Source organism: Ptychodera flava, chromosome 15 (assembly GCF_041260155.1).
Source record: "Ptychodera flava strain L36383 chromosome 15, AS_Pfla_20210202, whole genome shotgun sequence".
NCBI classification, from domain to species: Eukaryota; Metazoa; Hemichordata; class Enteropneusta; family Ptychoderidae; genus Ptychodera; species Ptychodera flava.
This window is the reverse complement of record NC_091942.1, coordinates 18,369,301-18,391,389: the sequence shown is the minus strand read 5'-3', so window position 1 is coordinate 18,391,389 and position 22,089 is coordinate 18,369,301. Positions and strand designations below refer to the sequence as shown.

Sequence of the window (22,089 nt, the reverse complement as noted above, 5' to 3'; positions counted from 1 at the left end):
TTATATGCGTTTTGGATATTAGCGTATAATTACTGTCCCTTTCATAAGAGAATTCCTTTGATTGGCACTTGCATCGCCAGGTGTTGAATGCGTATGTATATTGGTGTAAAGCTCTTCAGTCTTCAGTCTCTGTCGAAATCTATGATGTCGATATTAGCAATCTTTAAATCTATACATTAAATGCAGTTTTGTAGGTCCTGTAAGTCAGCTGTCCGTTGACTATACGGTGTAAATGGAGAATTGCGTAATAAGTTTTTCGAGGGTGGGGTGTGACGACCACCACATACCGCACATCTCTGATGTGTATCACTTATTTCTCATTTCTCAAAGGTCAGTATAGATATTTCCTTTTCCAAGTTCTCTGATTATCTTGATCATAATTGCCTCATATATTCTGACTCAATATCTGTTTCTTTAGAATTTCGTTGCCATTGCAGTGGCAGCAGAAACACGACTTGAAGAAGGCCACGATTCCTCAGAGCATATACCTATAGTTGAGCTTTTCCAAACTACCATGAGTGTTCATCATCAGATGATTTTGTTGCGAACGTAGTAACACTCTTTGGACACTCGTACACATATATTTAAAAAAATTAAGCGTAACTTGCATGAGAACTAGACATACAACCTTGGCGCAACAGTTTGTATCTATCGAGGGAGGATTTGGCGACTCGTGGATTGCCAGGGTGAGGTGCTAGTGCGCCCTCACAACCGAATCTGATTCTGCAAAGAGCATCCACCCCTTCGCTTATTCTGACACTGACAGCTACACGTACAGTAGTGATGAAAGAAAGTGAGAGTAATAAAAGTTACTTAACTATTGGATATAAATCAGGATCAAATGAAATGTCTATTGTATTATTTTCGTTGTCAATTATCGTATATCAATTTGCTTAATTATTCTAAGATTCTATTTCATCATTATTTGGTAATTCATTTATTTCGTTTTTTATTTGTTTTATTGTCAGTCCTTCATTATATAGCCGTTCTGTCATCGATTACGTTTCTTTTTACCAGTTTTACATATGAAATTTATCGCCATGGCATAAGTTCTTTTGACCAATGTGTCGTTATACCACAACTTCAAGACGGGAACTTTACAGCATGATCATATAAGCCTACCACGGGACAAGAAAAAAGCAGTGAGATAATCCTCCGCTATGCAGGTCATCGGTGGCGATAATCTGATGATAATCCAGTGGGATTTGGCTTAGCGACTAACAGATATGGCCTGTTTTCTTCGAAATACTATGCCGAAATTCCAGTTGACTTAGTGACAGAACTGTCTAGGCCAACCGTTTAGGCTTGCGGGTATCAGAATGTTGTAAATATTCAACGAATCAACGAAGTGTTTGTCCTCATAACACTGAAATATAGCAAAACGTATGAATCGGCGTCCATCGTATCAGAAATAAGTCCTTGTGGTGACACTCTCAGGGGTAGTGGGTACCCGTGCGTGTTCCGTCACGGAAAAGGGGGACTTTTTGTTCATCATCAGGGTCCGTGAATTAAACAAGGAAAAGGGGTACTTTTTCCAAAAGCTGGTCCATGGTATGCCCCTTTCAAACCCAGTAAACAATGTTCTTAGATGTACAGCCATGCTAGGGCTAAATTGAAAATGAGGAATAATGACGTCATCATGGACAGTTTTCCAAATTTAAAGTTATCATGTTGCTTAAGACTATAATGAAGATAAGCTGGTACAGACGACAATATCAGAATATGGATGTGTTAACAACATTAAGAAATGGTGGTAACTGTACTTTGAAATTATCTCCGTCTCCTACATTTTGTAATGCATGTATATTTTGTAATGGACGTATTTTTTGTCTAATTTTCCTGCATTATATCTCAAAATAAGGGTTTCTTTTTCGTTGAAATTTCCCACACTGATAAGGAATGCTGTGAAGTTTTGCGAAAACAAGCTTGAGTACCCAGCTATCTTGTGTGTGCCACCGCCTGGAAAATACGTACTACGTAGACTATGGTGGTGTGAATGTTCAGCACAAGTTGTATTTTGAGCAGATTTGAAACGGAACAGGGGCATTTTCCACTTTTAGCTGATGACTGTTCCCTGCCATTGCTGGTGAATCCACCAAAAGTCATTTCAGCAGGGAGAAGTATAGTTCAACACAGTAGTTCTCGAACCCCTCAAGTGCTATGATACCTCACAGTAGTGATGTGGATGTTGTTACAGAGACCGCCCCCACGAGACGCTGTCTCTATACATTGTATGCGTTCACAGTTTCAATACATGTAGGTTCATTCAATACAGGAAGCAGGGCAGCAGGTCGGCAAACTGAACAGTCACATAGTGGTAGCTTAAAAACAACGTTCGGCGACCAGAATAAATCGAGGGAAAATGCGGCACCGTTTCTTTGTTCCGGTGGCTTTTTGCCTGATCGTCGCTGTCTTCTATGGAGTTGCGGCACAGAAGAAAAACGTACTAATAATACTCGGTAAGCAGAAATATACACTGTGCAGTCCATTTAGTTTCATACGGTCCGTCCTTGTATAAAGTGTACGGAGCATTGTTTACATGTAGTGTGATTTATGTTTTGTCACGAGGCAAGGGTGGGAGTTGTTTTGGACCACCAAATATTGGATTTGAATCTCCTTACGGTGTAGAACGAACAAGTGAACATCGTACATTTTGCAACCACCTGTGGATGTACATTGCACTTTGACGGAGTGCAGGCATGCATCGCTGTAACGTACAACGATTGCAGTCGGTGTCTGTGCTTATATCTAATATCATTCATGGTACTTCAGTGCATATGCAAATACATACCGTGCTCTGGTTGTTTCTGCGGGTGTATGCTGAGGCATTGGCAGGTAGAATAAAGTGTTATCATTGATTTTGCCTTCCTCCGCATGCATATTAACCTTGCTCATGTACGGCCACGACCACTGTACGCTGGAGTGACCATGATCAGGTCATGTTAATGGACCTCAAACGGACATTCTCATATAGTGTGAACAGTTCGTACGCTTCTTGGTGAAGCATAACAGCCCGCGTGTAATAAGATTACAAACAGTATTTACGCCTTATTGTCCCTATAGTTAAATTGCTTTAAGTTCATATAAGCGACTGTGTCCACAATATTCAATAGGCCTATAGCCGTTTGCGCCGCAATACAGATAGTTACTTGCATTAAAATTAAGACAAAAATAGGCTGTTGCATACTTGACTGGATAATCTTAAAGGTCATCTAAGGCCACCTCAGTAAATTATCGATATACAGTCAAGACTTCAAAATATGACGAGCGAATCTGCATGGTGCCACACGTTTCTTTTAAATTAAAACGGCAAACGAGCGAGGGTCATTTTTCAATTATAATACAATTGCCTTTATTGTATGGAAATACAGCATCCATCACGTGCCAACGACTTAATTGAAAGACTGCTTTTGTGAAGAGTTTCAATTGAGAGCACTGAAAAAGTTTTCGGTCACATGAGCGCGTCGCTCACAATAGACTGCCATTGCACTCATAGTCATGGCCCTGTCACGAGTGTGTTTGTTCACATTGAACAATTCTGTTAACTCGGAAAGGGAGGAACTGCAAGCACTTCATAACACTTCATGTTTGTGATCCGACAATCAATCTGCCTCATACAAGACACAATGAAAGCAAATAATGTTCCTGTCACTCTGTCGATCACAATCTGTCTAAGCTATGACTGTTATATTAGCGCGCCCTCACGCCTATACGCCTTTGATATTTTCTTGGATTGTGACTCGGGAAATTTTGAGAAACAAGGAATCTCACACAAATGATTGCGATTTAATCTTAATTAGACGAATGTAATATTTGGTGTATCACTAAAATCGCTTCTAATAATTGTACAATCATTATCTTCAATAAACCTATTCGACAGATTTATTTCGTTTCATGTTACTTGTGCGTAAATCGCAGATAAAATTGTTCGGAAAACTTTCCAGGCGTGACACTGGGGAGAACTTGAGAATGTGGTTGTTTTCGCATAAAAAGTTGTCTGAGATAATGAATTGAACCCTGTGTAGACTAGCCGACTAGTTGCTAGGTACTTGTCTCTGTTTCAGTGAAAATCAGGAACCGAATAAAATCTCTTCGTTGTACGAAACCCCAGGACGAAACCGTTTTTAATGATTTCTTTTGCCATGTGTGGCCACTAACTTTCGCATGCATATAGGCCCCTAAGCCTACAAGCCGAACAAGACAGTATGAAATGAGAGTTTACAGGACGCACATCTTAACAAGGTAAATGCTGTTTCGATTTGAGTCACGCTTTCAGTTTGTTATTACAGCTGATGACTACGGTTTTGAGAGTCAGGTGTACAACAACTCTGTCTGCAAGACACCAAACATCGACAAGCTGGCCCAGCAGAGTGTCATCTTCAAGTATGGCTACACCGCTGTCAGTAGCTGCTCACCGAGTCGGTCCTCCATACTAACGGGACTACCACAGCATCAGAACGGAATCTACGGACTTGCCGGCGGTTATCAGCACTTTCATGCCTTTGATGACGTCAAGAGTTTACCCGCCATACTCAAGGGGAACAACATAAGGACAGGTAAACTAAACATTCTCGAGTTGCCATACTTTATCTCAGACACGCCCCCTCCCCCGCCAGAAATAGGGTTTCGGCCGATTTCTACCTCCAAATTGTCCTCCATGGAATTTCACCGCCAGCACTGATTTTATTTCAGAGGACCTCTTTACCTCTAAGCCTCTCGATAATTCGCACATGTATATATGCTCAGGCACATCGTCCGCTCGCCAGTTACTTCCCACGGGAGCATCCAGCTGCCCCGACAAGAGACCTCAGCCAGCGAAGATTGCTCACGCAACGCTCCTTCAACTTGCTCAGATATCATTAAGCTTATATATTATAAGAACAGTGAATGCCAGAAAAACACCAACAGGGTGCGTGTAGATGTGTGGGAGAGAGTAATATGATTGATTTTCGTCGGGGTTTGACATCTCTAGCAAGGAAGTCATTATACCTGTTTATAGGCTTCTTTGTGCAAAGAAGGCATACTTAAATATGACATAAAATTCAGCGCAATTTAAATCCAAAATGATACCGGACGAAAGTCATAGAGACAGCAAGATGGACGGTATATGGCTTATCTCCTGCAAGCAGTAAGGAAGATCTTGAGAGGACCCTAGTCAATTCGTCGAAATGTTCGTTCCTTCTCCCTAGTATATATCCTGATCGTCTGTAAACTCAAATATTTTCTTTTTTCCTATATATTTCATCTTTTTTATCACGCATTCAAACTCATGTGTAAACGGTTCGCGTCAATACTAAACTTTCCCAGTCATGATATAACACTGAGGAAATATGTTCGCGTACGTAATATATTCCTACGTAAGCTTATGTTTTCACAACGCCACATATGTCTGCATATTCACCTTAGGTCTAATAGGCAAGAAGCACGTGCAGCCGGACACCGTTTTCACATTTGACTACGAACAATCTGAGAGAAACAACCAGTTGTACCAAGTTGCTCGCAACATCACACATATGAAAACACTTGTCCGTGAGTTTCTACATGCCAATGACTCTAGGTATCTGATTTTATTTATTCAATTTCTTTTCTGTCTCTTTGAAGTTTGATACTCTCTGCATTGTTAGTAATTTAATCTACATTGTAATATGGAAAAAAATTCCCTTTTATGGACTGGAAATATATACAGTAGCCAATCCAATTGACATTAGATGCAGAGATGGGTAACGTTTTCACCTTGGTCTTCGCTGTTCTGACTGATTAGCTATAGCTAGGTCGCTCCTTTGCAGGGATCCGATGTATACCAAGATACAACGACATATTTGCAAGATTCGTTCCGATCTATAAGTTGATTGTTACCGGTATATACAATTGTCATGAGTAAATACGGTTTAATCATTGATGCACATCATTTGTGACTTTATTTGGAGTAAATTTGGCAGTAATTCTCGGCATATTACCTTACAATTTGCATATATTTACATAGTATTCAGTTTGGATTTTCAAAAACACAGTACGCCAGTTTGATTCAATGATGTAGTGCGTGCCATACAAACCAGTTTCAAACCTTTTGCTAATACGACACCATTGCGACAATTTTAAGAGTGTATATGATATAAATTGCTGAAAGGATATTTATCTGTATCATGGACAGGCCCTTCCTTCTGTACATTGCTTTCAACGACCCACACCGCTGTACCGCAGACGTCGAACGAGGCGCCTTCTGTGAAATGTTCGGCAACGGCCAGCCCGGTAAAGGCATCATCAAAGACTGGAAACCTGTCTACTACAAACCTGAGGAAGTCATCGTACCTTTCTTCATTCAAGACACTCCAGCTGCCAGGGAAGATATCGCCAAGCAGTACACGACTATCAGCAGAATGGACCAAGGTAAAGTTAGGGATGGCCTAAACGATAAGAAACCAACGAAATGAAAGTTGTTATTTGCTATTTTTCAACCTTGCTGCTTTCGTGTACTTGAGAAGTGAAAAACGTATGGAACTCTGGAAGGAAAAAAAGACTTCAACATCTGCTTCCGCCCGCAAATGTTAAATCTTAGCAAGCAACAAAAGTGAAATCTTCGTTCAATTTGATTGAAATCGAGATTATAATGTAGAGATGGCATGCGCCACGGAGATAATAAGCAAGGGTGCAAACCTCGCCACATTTGATTTTCATGACACAGATCCTTATTTAGATAAAAATCACTCCTGATATCTCATGATGCCGCCCATTTCATTCAATCGATTTCTTTGACATATGTAAATACTATCAGAGGTTCTACTGTCTCATTCAAGTTGTCATTGTTTTTGTCTTGACGTACCTCTAGCTCCTTTTGGTAAACAACTGCATATGGTAAAGCTACTGTTTTGATTAATGAATTTTTTGTTAATGGTGTGACATCAACGTAGGGTCGGGATCTAGGCTTTTCGTAACTTTTCGCTTATCGATATCCACAGGTATTGGTATTTTCATGAAGGAGCTAGAAGCTGCAGGTTTTGCAGACAATACCCTGGTTATCTTCACCTCGGATAACGGAATTCCTTTCCCCAATGCGAAAACCACTCTGTATGAGAAAGGCATGGGAGAACCGTTCATGGTGTCATCACCTCTACACAGACAGCGATGGGGTCAAGAGAGTACAGATTTAGTCAGTACACTTGACATTGTGCCGACAGTCTTAGATTGGTACGATATTAAGTTCCCCAGCTATGAGATGTTCAACATCAAAGTCAAACTGACCGGTAAATCGTTACTACCGTCGTTACAACAAGATCAAAGTTGGGACACGGCGTACGCGAGTCACGACTTCCACGAGATCACCATGTCGTATCCGATGCGCGTCATTCGTCACAAAAACTACCGTCTGATTCACAACCTGAATTTCGGCATACCCTACCCATCGCTCTCGACGTCGGGCTGTCGGAAACGATGCAAGATCTGATCAACCGCACGATGGCGCAGCAACCCACGCACTGGTTCAAGACGCTGCATCAGTACTACTACAGAGATGAATACGAGCTGTTCGACATCGTCAAGGACCCGAAAGAACTTGACAATCTTGCCAAAGATCCTCAGCACGCGACTTTGTTTGCAGAATTGAAGATGAAACTTTCACAGTGGCAGTGGGAGACAGCGGATCCTTGGCGGTGTTATCCCGAGGCTATCTTACTGGACTCGGGATATTTTGCGAAGAACCAATCATGTATGGCTTTAGCTAATGGACTGGGACTGTAAACTGCGTGAAATGCCGATTCCTATCTTTGGTGTTTTTCCCAAAAGAAATTAAAGAGCAAACTTTTGCAAAAGTTCAGAAACCCATGAATCTTTATTTGTTGAAACAAGACGTCCATTTATAGGTGCAAGGACCGTGATTTTTATAAACCATTTTAAATGCGGACAATTTTCTAAATGGGGAGGGGGTGTGAGGAAATGTTTTGATGACATTCTGGCCGTACAGAGATTATTATTGTGATTTCAAGGTTCTTTTTGCGTATCTTAAAATACAAAAGATTATAGGTTTCAAACCAATCTGCTTTTAAATGTGCACAAACACAAGGCTGAATAAAGGAAGATATCTTCTCAATATGGACTGTTATGGACAGTGTGTGTCTTTGAATGCGTCTAGAAGTTGATGTCATTTGTTTAAGAGAATTTACACTGATGTTCGCTTTTCCCTTGATACTATGCTGACAGTTCAGCAGATCACAGACCCTAGGGTCAATGAGCAGATAAACTTCAAATGGTTGCTAAACCTTTTTCACATGCCCACACATCATCTTAAATCGTCATGACCCATATAATATTCTTGATCACAGTTCCTTATGTAACAGAGAGCATTAAGAGTCACTTGCACAACTGAACATTGACTCTTACCTCTGCCCTAAGATTGTACAATGAGAATGTCTTAGCTTGAACATGCATGCTTATAGAACATATAGATATTTTTCTCCTTGTCTTTTATATAGAAGACACTAAGTGAATCATACCCTTCATCTTTTTGGTAGTAAAACACCCTCAGGTACATTGACTCGCTCCTTCAAACCTGGCTGAACTCACTGAAGTCAACACCCCTAGCAGATCTCTCCGATCAAGTCTACAAACCACACTTAAAGTTCCACGAACTCGGTTAAAATCATACGGTGACAGATCCTTCTCCTATTCCTCATCAATTCTATGGAACAAACTGCCAGCTCCTTTTTTGATCAGCCCCGGACATTCGCACCTTCAGATCTCTGCTTAAGACTCATTCTTCAAGAGAGCTTACCTGTGACCTAGTGTAAAGCGCCAGTGAACATTGCTGATGGATACTAGGCGCTATATAAATTATTTATCCTATCCTATCCTATCAGGTGATACTGGCTCAATTTTTCTTTAACCAGAGAAATTTGTTAAATGTTTCACACAGTGTGCACTGTAGTAATAAACATTTATATCATCCAGAGGTAGTGCAGAAAAGTAAAGTTGCTCTAGTTTAGCATCACTGCACCATCTCTTACAGAATTCATTCTTTGCTGAGATGCAAATGAGCAAATCTCCAGGCACAGTGACTATGCGGAGTCTACCAAACTCTATGAATAAATTTACGTCCGTGTCCAAGGGATGATTTTGCACCGGCACTAGCACATTGCAGAGGAAATGTATGTCTTTCAATGTTTTTCAGAGACTATGGAGTTGATTCTGATGGATGATGTGTACAAAAGATACAGATATTTTCAGTGTCCCAGACCACTCACTAAATTCTTAGGAAGCCAAACACCAAACAACATGTGTCAGGTGTTTCACTCACCACACTAAATTTCCACTGTCAAAGACGCTGACATATTTCCGTAAACTGTATTGGTCACAGCCACATGTGTGATCAACTCAGAGATGTTTCAATCTAAAAGGGATAGTGAAAGGAGTGTGAACTAATGAGCTATCACAATTCAAATTAACAATGATTTTATTGACTTTGGTTTGTACCTGTATACCACCATTAACATGTATGCATCATGTACAACTGTATCCTTAAGTTTTTTCCATATTTACAAAAAGAGAGAGTACCAAATTTTGAACAAAAAATATCAATAATGGCAATAAATTTGCACTGTATGTATGAATAATGATCAATATGTTACATTTGGCTGCCATCATAAATGAGGGCAATTTAACAATTATTCAGTACAAAATCCATGAATTTACTCTGTAGGATCATTACGGGAAGGCTCCATTAACTTAGGAATACCCTACTTCCCTAGAGGATCAATTTCACAGACCTGCCTTTCCTACAATGGCACCAACTGGATTAGATAAACATAACAATGGAACATTCACACCTTGGGGATTAAAAGTTTTCTGTTTGTCACCCGAGTTGCTCAGGCAAGGACTCGGGTTTCAGGTACCATGCAAGTTAATGCAGTCGTCCCCTAATGTTATATATTCATCCTGAAGTAATGCACCAACTTATACATCTTACTTCTAAGCTGCCAAATTTACAAAATGTTACAAATTCTCACCACAGACACCCATGACATTTAACACAATGAACTATCTTGTTTGTACAAAAATTCTATAAAGAGGGGCATAAAGTGGAGCAAACTGCCAGATATATATATTAGACCTGATAAACATTAAATATGAACAAGTCATCGTTGATGACACAGTCCCCACTTGTTAATAGGTACTTTGATTACAGGCCCTCAGAGAGGATAGAGTCCTCTTCATTAGGTCTGTGATAAAAATACTTTTGAATAAATTCGCTTGATACATGTCTGAGTTGTAGTTCAGGACATGAAAAAATGGTAATAAAATGGCCACATGGTGGCCATATTGGATCGTATCACAAAACAAATCAATGTGCATATGTATGACTTAGGTCAATGTCCTTGTACAAACTTTGATTAAAATCGGTTGAGATATGCCTGAGTTATGGCTTTGTACATGAAAAAATCATAACAAAATGGCCGCACAGCAGCCATATTGAATCGTATCACAAAACAAATTAACGTGCATATGTATGACATTGGTCAATCTCCTTTTACCAACTTTGAATAAAATCGCTTGTTACATGTCTGAGTTATGGTTCTGGACATGAAAAAACGTAATAAAATGGCCACACGGCGGCCATATTGGATTGTATTACAAAACAAATCAATGTGCATGTGTATGACATAGGTCAATGTCCTTGTACCAACTTTGAATAAAATCGGTTGAGATATGCCTGAGTTATGGCTCTGTATATTAAAAAATCGTAACAAAATGGCCGCACAGCGGCCATATTGGATTGTATCACAAAACAAATTGATGTGCATGGCTATGACATTGATCAATGTCCTTGTACCAACTTTGAATAAAATCTGTTGAAACATGCCTGAGTAATGGCTCTGTACATGAAAAAATCATAATAAAATGGCCGCCTGGCGGCCATATTGGATCGTACATGAAAAAATCGTAATAAAATGGCCGCCTGGCAGCCATATTGGATCGTATCAGGAAACAAATCGACGTGCATCTGTATGACATATGATGTAATCCTTGTACCAAGTTTGAATGAAATCGCTGCAGGCGTCTCTGAGATATCTGCGTGAACGGACGGACGCACGGACGCACGCACGCACGCACGGACATGACCAAACCTATAAGTCCCCTCGGACGATGTCCGTGGGGACTAAAAAGTATTGAAGGCACTTCTAGAAAATGTAGTTAAAGGAGAGACTCTAATAAACCATGCTAGTAATTTTTGAACGCATAGAAATGTTTCAATAGTGGCACTCACATACTTCCAAGTTCACATAGCTGTGGACTGTTTCCACTACAGAGAGTAATGAGTGTAGACTGGACAAGATCAAAAAGAGCAAGACGACATTTTCTTATAAAAGCTTATTTCAGTTCTCTGCAGCATAGTACTATATAAGTCGCCATGAAGTGCTGTTTTACAAAAACCTAATCAGCGACGACCTTTATGTCTTACCACTAATGACCCTGACCTCTTGTGACTTTTGAAATCATGCAGGGATTTACCCCCAGGTTTACTGATTTTGAAGTTGGATCCTATCAAAGCTCTGACAGAAGGACCTGTCTACGACATATAAAATACTAGAGTTTCACCATAACATATTGACTACCAGATTACATGAAAAACTGACAACAGAAAAAAATTCTACCATTTGAAATAGATGATATATGAAAAAAAAGAAACTAAAGATCACAAAGACATGTGGGGGTAAAAAAGTTTACAAAATAGATAGTTCTATGTCTCTCAATGAGCCGTACTAGAACACATCTTAGAGCTATATGTACAAAGTATATCACGCACTACGTACTACAAAGTTTTTTAAAAGGGTCCCCTGTGATAAAAATACCATGGCTAAATCTTAGAGGCACAAAATTTACATGAAATAAATACAATACCATTCATTTACATATTAGGTACACCTTATATCTATGAGGCATATCGGTGTGACTAAGAACACTATTGGAACTAATTTGGGAGAATTCAATCCTTATATCCTTCAAATTTCTCAGAAGTGTTAGGTGCCTTAGAGCTGAAAGTTAAAATATTACAAATTACTCATAAAAGTAAGTGTATTGCGACAAAGAAAAGCAGATGAGGTCACATTTGCTGATTAAACGTACATTTCTTCACTATCCAATTATCCGAAATTAGCTCCAATCGTGTTCTAAGATATATAGCAATGTACAGCTCAATGTAAAACAGATACAGTAATAAAATTAATGACTTTAAAATTTACACAAGAAATATGAAAATTTACATAAAGGTATATTTCAGTTCAGTTTTGATTTCATCAGCAAATCATTACTTACAAACAAACAGACCATAAGAAGTTGAAGATGAATTAGGAAGTAAGACTTCACATTCTTTTCCCATCATGCACTGCACATGACAATTTCAGAGCAAGTTTTAAGAGTTAATGACATTTGCTTGGAATATCATGGATAAACACTGATCAAAATATATTCATAACTTACTAATTATGAAATATTAGGTCCTATTGAGTGCACATTCTCTATGATTGCCGTGTACTCTGACAACTTCATCAACAATGTGTACACTACCAAAGTTCTTCCATTTACTGCCGGGACTCTGAATGATTGACATCCTGCAGGGATCCACTCAAGGGTCTTAAAATTACAAAAGCGGTGAAGTTTTAACGGTGAAATTTTTAACAGAAAGCGCATCGGTATTTAACTTACAATAAGCACAAGAGTTCATTTTCGCAATTTGGAAAGAGCAGCTGCACTGATCCGTAATTTTACTGTGTTGATGAAGAAACCGAGAAACAGAGAAAAACGATTTGATGCAAACGTTTTGTGAAAGACTGACTGTATACAACAGAAAAATAGTTGGTATAAACATCCTTGCAGTTGTTTGTTGCCTGGAATGATCTATGCTTTGTAAGGTGATGCTGCCGGTGACATCGAGGTTCTGGAGCTACTGACATAGCTCATAATGGCTGACTGCAACATGTTGACACGCTGAGCCTCCTCGTCTTTGATCCTGGCGATCTCAGCCTCTTTAATCCTGGCTCGTTCCTGCGTGGCTGCCAGTTCCGACTCCTTCATAGCCAGGGTCTCTCTGTGATACTTGGACTGTTCCATCATTTGTTTCTCCAGCCGTGAGCATTTGTCCCGGAGTTCGTCAACTTCCTGGATGTCGGCCTCCATCCTGGTGATCTGTTTCTGGTAGCTCAGCTTCACCTTGGCAACCTCGGCCATGGTTTCGTTGCTTTTGCCAGACAGTTCCTAAGAAATTGAAAGAAAAAATTACGTAAAGATTTCATGACAAAAAACAACAGAGTAAATTAAGATTGAAAGTGCATGGTGTAGCGTTACCTGTGCTAAATTTTGATAATTTTAATTTATCAATTGACAATGAAACAAATATCTAAATTAATGAAAAAATTACTAAAATGATAATTTTCTCCTACACAACGATGTGATTTGTTCAGTTTGAAAATTGCTGTAGTGGTCACTGCAGCGATGACAGTGAGATGCCATACCCATAAAAGGAAAGGTGAATCTTCTTTGTATATAGAAAAGTAGAGTAGATGATGTCGTTCCTTCAGTTTTTGCTTTTACTACCGGTAGGTTCTATGGCAGCGGCCAATTGAATTCCTACCTCAGAAGCAATGATCAAGTGACGCATACTCAAGTAAAAAGACTATACATGCAAGAAATGATGTAGAAATGATATACACATGAACCATCTGATGGTTGTAACTACGTTGATTTGTAACTTAAGAGGCTGTCTCCACCTTTTTTAGGCAAAACTGGTCTTCATTACATCTGAGAATATTTATCACCTGATTCAAGTCTTCAATTTTCCTCTTCAGGGCTTCCACTTCCAGGGTGGCATTACTGAACTTAGACTGGAGTTCTGCGATGTTTTGGTTCTGCTGTGACGAGTGCTGCTGAATGTCATCCTTGGCGATTTGCAGCATGCGTATCTTGTCTTCCAGGTGCTTGCTCCTTTGTTGCTGTGAGTGATGAAGAAAATACAAAATTAAAATCATCAGAGTTGAGAAAATTTCCTTTCAAGGAAAAATAAGTTTATCACAGAAAAGTGAGCTGCATTCCTGATACAATAGGTTTAATCCAGGATTCCAATGGACCATGGTACAAACAAAACTATGTGTGTAAATGCTCATAGAAATATGTGTATTTCCATATGCGTTTGTACACATGGGTTTGTTTTTTCTGCCATCACATGATCTTTTAGGCATACTAAATCTGTAGACTTGGCATCCTTTCCACTCTGGAGTAGAACCATTGTGGAACATTTAACATGAAATCTGCAATATTCTTGATTGTGATTGTAGGTTTATTACCAAATACAGCAATGCCTTATATGTGATATCTGCTGCTGCTGATAGACTTTGGAAAAAACTTTGTCTTTGTAAGGCCAAGAAAAATAAAAAGTTTATTTCTCATCCTAGACATATTGCAAAAATGATGTGGTGACGTGAGTTTTTTTCTTCTCAATTTTTTTATTCTTCAACCAACAAGAATGCACAAAAAACACGAAAACAACGTAGGAATGCACGCAGAGATAAATGCACAGCAGTGTTGCTTTGGTATTTTGTGTATAGCGACAGTTCTGTGGTTTGACTTTTAGTGCAGCAATGCAGAATTTTGACAGCTTTAATATAACAGTGACATATGTGTACAGTTCTGAATAGAATGTTAGTGTCAGTTATTTTGTTTACAGTTCTGTTTTATACAGCACTGCGTTATGCACTATCGTCGCGTATTTTTGTGTTTATTTTTTTCATTTTATTTCCTCGTGAGCAGAAAAAAAGCTTGACGCAGCGGGTCTGAATTGACACACACGAGGATGAGAAACAAACTCTTTATTTTTCTTGGCCTAAATGTCTTATTTGCTGCAGCTTATGCAGGTAGTTGGATCCTCTGACGTTTGATTTGTATGGTTTTTAATAAGAATACCGGTAGGAATGGTAACAAAGTACCTATTTCCCCATTCTTGGAAGAGTTATTCCCAAAAGTCTCCTCATAATTTTCAGACAAATATTCAATTTTGAATATTAATGATGGAGCTGGATGTCATCAGGATTGAGAGCTATTGTGCTTCTAAGGTCAGAGTCCGACTTTGCACCCATCATAAATAAAAACCAGTGCGTAATAAAAAACAAAATTGACATTTTATTTTTGAGACATGTAGAGGGGCTCGAAAGGCTTGTGCTTTGGTCATGAAACCATCTTTGGAAAGAACACCATCTGATTAAAGGCAAAGAAAATCAGCAATTACATGATGCACAATAGTATATTGAAAATGTATAACACCTTTGGCTGTATGCATAAATAATCAGCATATTTTGTTCGGAGGGGTGTACAACATTATTGTATATCACTGCATACATAAAGATGTCCTTTGAAGTTTCATCTCATCACCATGTACATGTATATGATATGCTCAAAATTTTAAAATTGAAGTACACACTTTTTAATGATCAAAGTGTTGAAGCAAATGCCATTTCTGGAGTTTAAATTGACCAGTCCAGATGTGAAAACTGGTAACAGTGAGACATTCTGGTCAAACTCATCTGCTACTGAACTAAAGAGCTGTCTACTTGTATTGTACATGGTCAACTCTCTACTGCTTGCAGTAAATGGTTCAATTTATTTTCCAATGAAATCAAACAGTGACTGGACTCTCATACTCATCATTGAAGCATATAAACATGACAAGTAAGACTCGTCAAACAGCCACAGCAGGTCAACCTCTGAAAATTCTAATCTTTGGCAAGATGCCAAAATCAGAGAATGCAGCTGCAGCTATATTTTCTGATTAATCGTGTGCATTGCTGTCAACTTTGCTGTCAAAGTATTTACAGATTTGTTGGAAAGATAAAACTCTCATGGTTAGTATTCAAGAGATTAAAATGCCATGGAGCGTGATGTGTCTAGGCAAAGTCAGTGGCTATGCCAGCTTCAAGAATAGCCCTGATTGCAAATGACGTCATTTTTGTCTCTCGTTAATAATTCATAAATAAATATTTGTCTGCATTTTCTGCATAAACAACAAAAATAAAACCTGCTAGTGTTACAATGACTACTAAAAGTCACAATAATTCGCATGAATTTATGGCTCAGATTACAAACTGCAACAACAGCCGTGCATGCAACAACAAAATTCGTCCAAATTTTAGGCAGCGTTGTTCGATGTTGCGAGCATGCAGCTATATCTAGTAACAAACCTAAAATCAAGATTAACACTTTTCAAACCATACTCAGCACTGTGATTTAAAACTGCCATTCGTATTATTAGTTGTTTTTACGGCTAGTAGCAGAAAATTTTGATAATTTTTCCATATTTTCAGTTTCAATATCAACTATGGTTTCTCGTTCTACTCTCTGAAGCATATTGTGATACACATCATGTCAAGCTTGTCAACACAGCCTGTACTTGTGTAAACTACATTGTTTTTGTTGATAAGTGATTTCTGGACCAAACATTCAATTCAAACATTACTGTAACAGTGCATTTTTCATGTAAATACACAGCATTTAAAAGCTAAATAGTAGAAGTTTGAACATTCATTTTATAATCAATGGCATGAGGACTCTTTTCACACAAATGCTATCTTTGTGGGAGTTTTTCACTGATTTCATAAACGATGAGGAATCTATCAAACACATAATTTCTGGCTTTCCTATTCTCAGCGGCTGTGAAATTTGTCCTTTTGATGTTTTGTGAGCCTAGATTAATTCACCAGGGACGTAAACTCTGCAACAGCTTGCATCCTTGGAACTCTAAACAATAAAATCAGTGTAATAATCCTGATGATGCAATGTATTGTGACATCTGTGGGGATGGCAAGGCCAACTAACACAGTACAAATGGAATGGATTTCTCCCCAAAAACTGATGAGGGCGCTATCATCATTACTGGTTCAAAACTTCAGCAGACTTTTTTGAATAAATATTTCACAAGTACTCAGGCAGACACTGATGCATTAGACACCTGTTAAGGGGTCTGTGGCACTGAATGTCGTACAGGTAGGAAGATTCAAATCGATGGTACCGTGGTAATGCCTGAGAAACTAACAACAGATCTAGAAAAGATTGAAGGAAGGGCAAAGTGAAGCAAAGTCAAGAATGACTGATGGGTCAAAAGCAACTGATGCTTCACTATGTAATTTTATTTCCCCCCTCTGAGTCCGGAATAGCGGTAGGCATTTCCTCCCCCGCCCATTATGTCAGACATCATCAGGAATTCAGGGTTCAAAAATCAAAAGAGATATTTCTGTAATGAAATCCCATTGCCATTTCATCAGAAAAGTCTTTTGTACAATTTTATCACATTTGAAGCAACATTTGAGCAGGCCAGAGTACTGTCTTTGGGAGTAAAATCAGTATACCTCTTCTTCCTTGATCCGCTGCTTAGCCTGAAGTAGATTATCCTCATGAGACATCCTTTCTGTCATCTGTTGGTTTTTAATCCGACTCAGCTCCTCTTCCAAGGTGACTCTGTGATGTTCAAGTTTTTGAATCCTGTCTTTGAGCGCCCTCTCTGTATCCTCGCAGTCTTCTTTCATTCTCTCCAGGTCCTTGTTGTGTTTCTGCTGGGCCTCTCGCAGCGTCTCCTTCAACTTCTGTTTTTCAAGGGTAAGTTTTTCTGATGAGAAGGTGAAAAATTTGTTCCAAGTGTGTCAATATAGTGATGTAAAAGTTTCTCTACAGTGCTGTTGACTGTCAATTTTTCATTGATCCAATGCCATTTTGCCTCTCTCTGTCTTGCTGTTATGTATCTTGCACATGTGCAAGGGGGATTCATACGCCACTTTCATACAAATAATGAATGTTCAATTGTAGTAAGTTCTACAATATAAGCAGTCACTTAAACCACCAAACCAATTAAATCATTCAACCACTTTCTGTCTCTCAAAGTTTTCTCTCTCCAGTTTTCTTGTATTTTTTCCACCATTATTTTTTCAGGGGTACCTATGAATCAAGCTGAAATAACTGTGTTCAAATTGTCAACACAGCCAAGAGTGTGATTTCCAATATTTGTTGAGCACTTATTTCCAGTCAAGACTACAATTCACTTGTAAAATAACAATGTATATTGTGCATAATATTAGGCTAATTCTTTACGTATCAAAGAACTTTGGGGAGAAAAACAAAAATGTCCCATAAAAAATACTACCAAAAGTTACCAAAATAGTCCCTTCCACTTATATTTCTGTGATTGAAAGTAAAAGACTACCCATAAATTTTCTAATCAATGCTCAGTTACAACCTTTTCCCTTTTTTACTATACATCAGCCTGCCATGATATCTATCTGCAACTGTACTGCACAGACCAGAATATGGAGATTCCAACTGACCAAATTTGCAGGCATAGAGGAACCTGTGCACTATAGCACAGAGGTGTTTGGCTTACAAAGAACTGCCTTTGCTACAGTTGTTTTCAACCAATGAGATCACGTGTTTCAGGTCACATGCTATGGTACCCCCTAGATTTGTGCTGAGAATACTACCTTCTGCCTGGGTTGCTTTCACTTTCATTTCAGCGTTGAGTTCAGTGATATCTTCCTTCAGCTCATAGATCTGTTCCTTCTGCTGCTGACACCGCCTTTCCAGGTCGTCCGCCTTTGTCTCCAGTTTCATATTTCTTTCCTGCACATCTCCCAGCTCTTTCAAGTACTTGGATTCTGAGGAGATTCTGTCCTGCTCAAAGATCAAAGGAAAGGCAAACAAATAAGATCTTTATTACATGCCTCGATGCGAGTGAAAATCAGTGCATTGATTTGAATAGGAAACATCCGGGGAGTTAGCTGGCTGGTGAACGATGTACTGACTGGTTTCCATGGTTACACGGTCCAGTGAAGCCCTTCTACGTTTTCAACGTCAAAGTAGACGCTTAACGCTAGATGTAAAATATCAATGCGCGCACTTCTCTTTCTATTTTTGTTAAAATCTGTTTGATGCTAGTCGATAATGGTAAAATTGTTTGAAAATGCCCTGCATGTAACTAAATGTCATGTAGCATTAACTGTGAAGAGGCATGTAATAAAATCATTATTGCCTGAATACATGGGTTTATGTGCCCTCACAGCAGGAGACAATTTGCCCTCCTGGCGTTGGGCAAATTGTCACCTGCTCTCGGGCACCTAAACCCATGTATTCAGGCAATAATATATATTGGCTCATAATGCATTATTTTTATTTAACTTTCTTTCCTAAATATCCAATGTTGACAATGACAGCCAACACTGCATCCTACACCATCTCCCTGACCTTATCCTAGACTCTGTCACTCGATTTCCCTTTCACAGACCCAACTATAACCCTTTCACCATCGTGGTTTGGCCCAAAACCCATTGTTATCAGTGGTGATTGTGGACCTGTTTACAGGAAATTAGGGGTGAACAGGGTAACATAGAAAACAGTTTGGTTGTAACAAAATCCGGTAGTCACAGGGTTTCATGATTGATCACTTTTAATATATAAATGTTGGTGTTATCATAAACCATTTCGGCGATTCACCCCTATTTTCCCACACATGGGTTCACCCACCCTGTTGAAAACAATGGGAATATACCAGAGTCTGCTTGAGAATGGGGTGATCACAGCCCGGAATCAGCAACCTGTGACACTGCTCAGGCAATTACTCATGTGTAGTAATTATCAACACCTGCCACAGCTGTCTCTCTGTTCTCCGATTACTATGTTAACTTCGTTTGCAAACCAAAAGTTTTCTGGGCAAAGTTCCTCTTAGAACAAGTCATTGACAATGACATAGTCCCCACTTGTAATAGGAGTATTAGTCTTGAGGGGGCAGGGAAATGAGGTCATTAAGAAGTATCACTAAAGTGTATATGTTCAGATCTATGGACACATAGGTCTATGTCATTGTTCCCAATTTGAAACAAGAGGCATGTCTAAGATATGGTTCTAAATCGGGAAAAAAGATCAAACCTCTAGCTGTATTGGCCAGCCAAGAAATACATATGTGCATAATAAATGAGGTACAAGATGTGACATCTTAAGGTCTATTATCCTATCAAAATTGAAGCGTAAAGAACTTGTGATTACTGAGTTATGCATATATATGCATATTCAAGGTCAAAGGTCATCAAGGTCACATGACATTTTGAAAAAAACATTGTATTGCTAATTAATCCATATATGCCAAAATTCAGACCTCTAGCTCTATTGGCTTGCCCAAAATTATATATGGGCATAATTAACGAGGTAAAGCATGTGTTGTCATAAGGTCTCCCATCCTACTAAATATAAAGGACATAGCACTTGTGGTTACTTATTTATTGACATAATCGTGTATTTTAGGTAAAAGGTTATCGAGGTCACATGACATTTTATCAAAAAATTTCTATCCTATAGTCTATTCCTATATACTAAAAATCATACATTTACCTCTATTGGCTTGTTCAAAATTAGATATGCACATAATGAATGAGGTACAATATGTGGCGTCATAAGGTGTCCCATCATACCAAATATGAAGGGTGTAGCACTTGTGGTTCCTGAGTTATGGACAAATATGTATATTTGGGGTCACAGGTCACCGAGGTCACGTGACATTTTGTCAAAAAAATTGTATTGCTTAGTTATCCCTACATACCAAAAATCAGACCTGTAGCTCTATTGGCTCGCTCAAAATTAGATATGCACATAATTAATGAGGTACAATATGTGGTGTCATAAGGTGTCCCATCATACCAAATATGAAGGGTGTAGCATTAGTGATTACTGAGTTATGGACAAATATGTATATTTGAGGTTAAAGGTCACCAAGGTCACGTGACATTTTGTCATAAAAATTGTATTGCTAAGTTATCCATATATACCAAAAATCAGACCTCTAGCTCTATTGGCTCGCTCAAAATTAGATATGCACATAATTAATGAGGTACAATATGTGGCGTCATAGGGTGTCCCATCATACCATATATGAAAGGTTTACCACTTGTGGTTACTGAGTTATGGACAAATATGTATATTCGAGGTCAAAGGTCACCAAGTCACATGACATTTGTCAAAGTGTCTGAGATATCTGCGTGAACGGATGGACTCACGGACTGACATGACCCAATCTATGAGCCCCCTGGACTTTATCTATGGGGACTAAAAACTGTGTCACTGCATCCTTTTTGCAATATGAATACGATGAGAAACTAAATTTTTATTTATCTTGGCCTTATACATGGGAGCCTATGGACTGCCTTATACATGGGAGTCTATGGACTTCCTTATACATGGGAGTCTATGGACTCCCTTATACATGGGAGTCTATGGACTGCCTTATACATGGGAGTCTATGGTCTGCCTTATACATGGGAGTCTATGGACTGCCTTATACATGGGAGTCTATGGTCTGCCTTATACATGGGAGTCTATGGTCTGCCTTATACATGGGAGTCTATGGAGGTGAAAACTAAAAAGTCCTCTACCACGGCCAAATTTGATCGCATTGTGAAACAAATCGACGTGCATCTGTATGAGGTATGGTACTATCCTTGTACCAAGTTTGAACGAAATCGCTCCAGGCGTCTCTGAGATATCTGCGTGAACGGACGGACGCATGGACGGACAGACGGACGGACGCACGGACGCACGGACATGACCAAACCTATAAGTCCCCCCGGACGGTGTCCGTGGGGACTAAAAATTACTGACTCACGCAGCCAAAAATTGCACCAGTTTTGGGGGCAAAGTTTTGTCGGCTCCAAGGCCATAGACACCTCTCTACAAAAGAAGTCTGATTATTGAATGTCAAAAAGACGGGTCAAATTTTGGACAACAATGTCATCTTTGCCGTTTCTTTGCTGATTGGCATAACCTAGGTCAGTATATCTACGTGAGAAACCATGCATACTCCCCTTATAGGATACGAGAATGACACATTAAAAGAATAATTGGTACATAAATCCTAAAAAATAATAATCTGCTGTTTGAATACTGCAAGCTGGGACAGCCTTAATCTACAGCTGTCCTTCAAATACCACACATATTCATATTGAATATATGGTTTACCGTTAATACCAAGAGGTCAAAGTTTATGCTCTCATAATCTAGGATCAGTATCATTTGGGAGTCATTTTA

The 22,089-nt window shown here is 39.0% G+C and overlaps 1 protein-coding gene and 1 pseudogene across 1 annotated transcript in view; one reads left to right on the top strand and one right to left on the bottom strand.

Moving 5' to 3' along the window:
• Nucleotides 1–2,256: 2,256 nt before the first annotated feature.
• Nucleotides 2,257–7,805, top strand: LOC139151416 (N-sulphoglucosamine sulphohydrolase-like; annotated as a pseudogene).
• A 1,619-nt stretch (nt 7,806–9,424) lies between these two features.
• Nucleotides 9,425–22,089, bottom strand: part of LOC139151411 (leucine-rich repeat-containing protein 45-like) — a 30,712-nt gene continuing 18,047 nt past the window's right edge. The window contains exons 9-12 of the mRNA XM_070724194.1: nt 18,501–18,690; nt 17,379–17,635; nt 13,803–13,976; nt 9,425–13,242 (exon numbers count right to left, since the gene is read on the bottom strand). Coding sequence (XP_070580295.1) covers nt 12,886–13,242; nt 13,803–13,976; nt 17,379–17,635; nt 18,501–18,690 — 978 coding nt within the window. The 3' untranslated portion in view covers nt 9,425–12,885. The remainder of the gene's footprint in view (nt 13,243–13,802; nt 13,977–17,378; nt 17,636–18,500; nt 18,691–22,089) is intronic.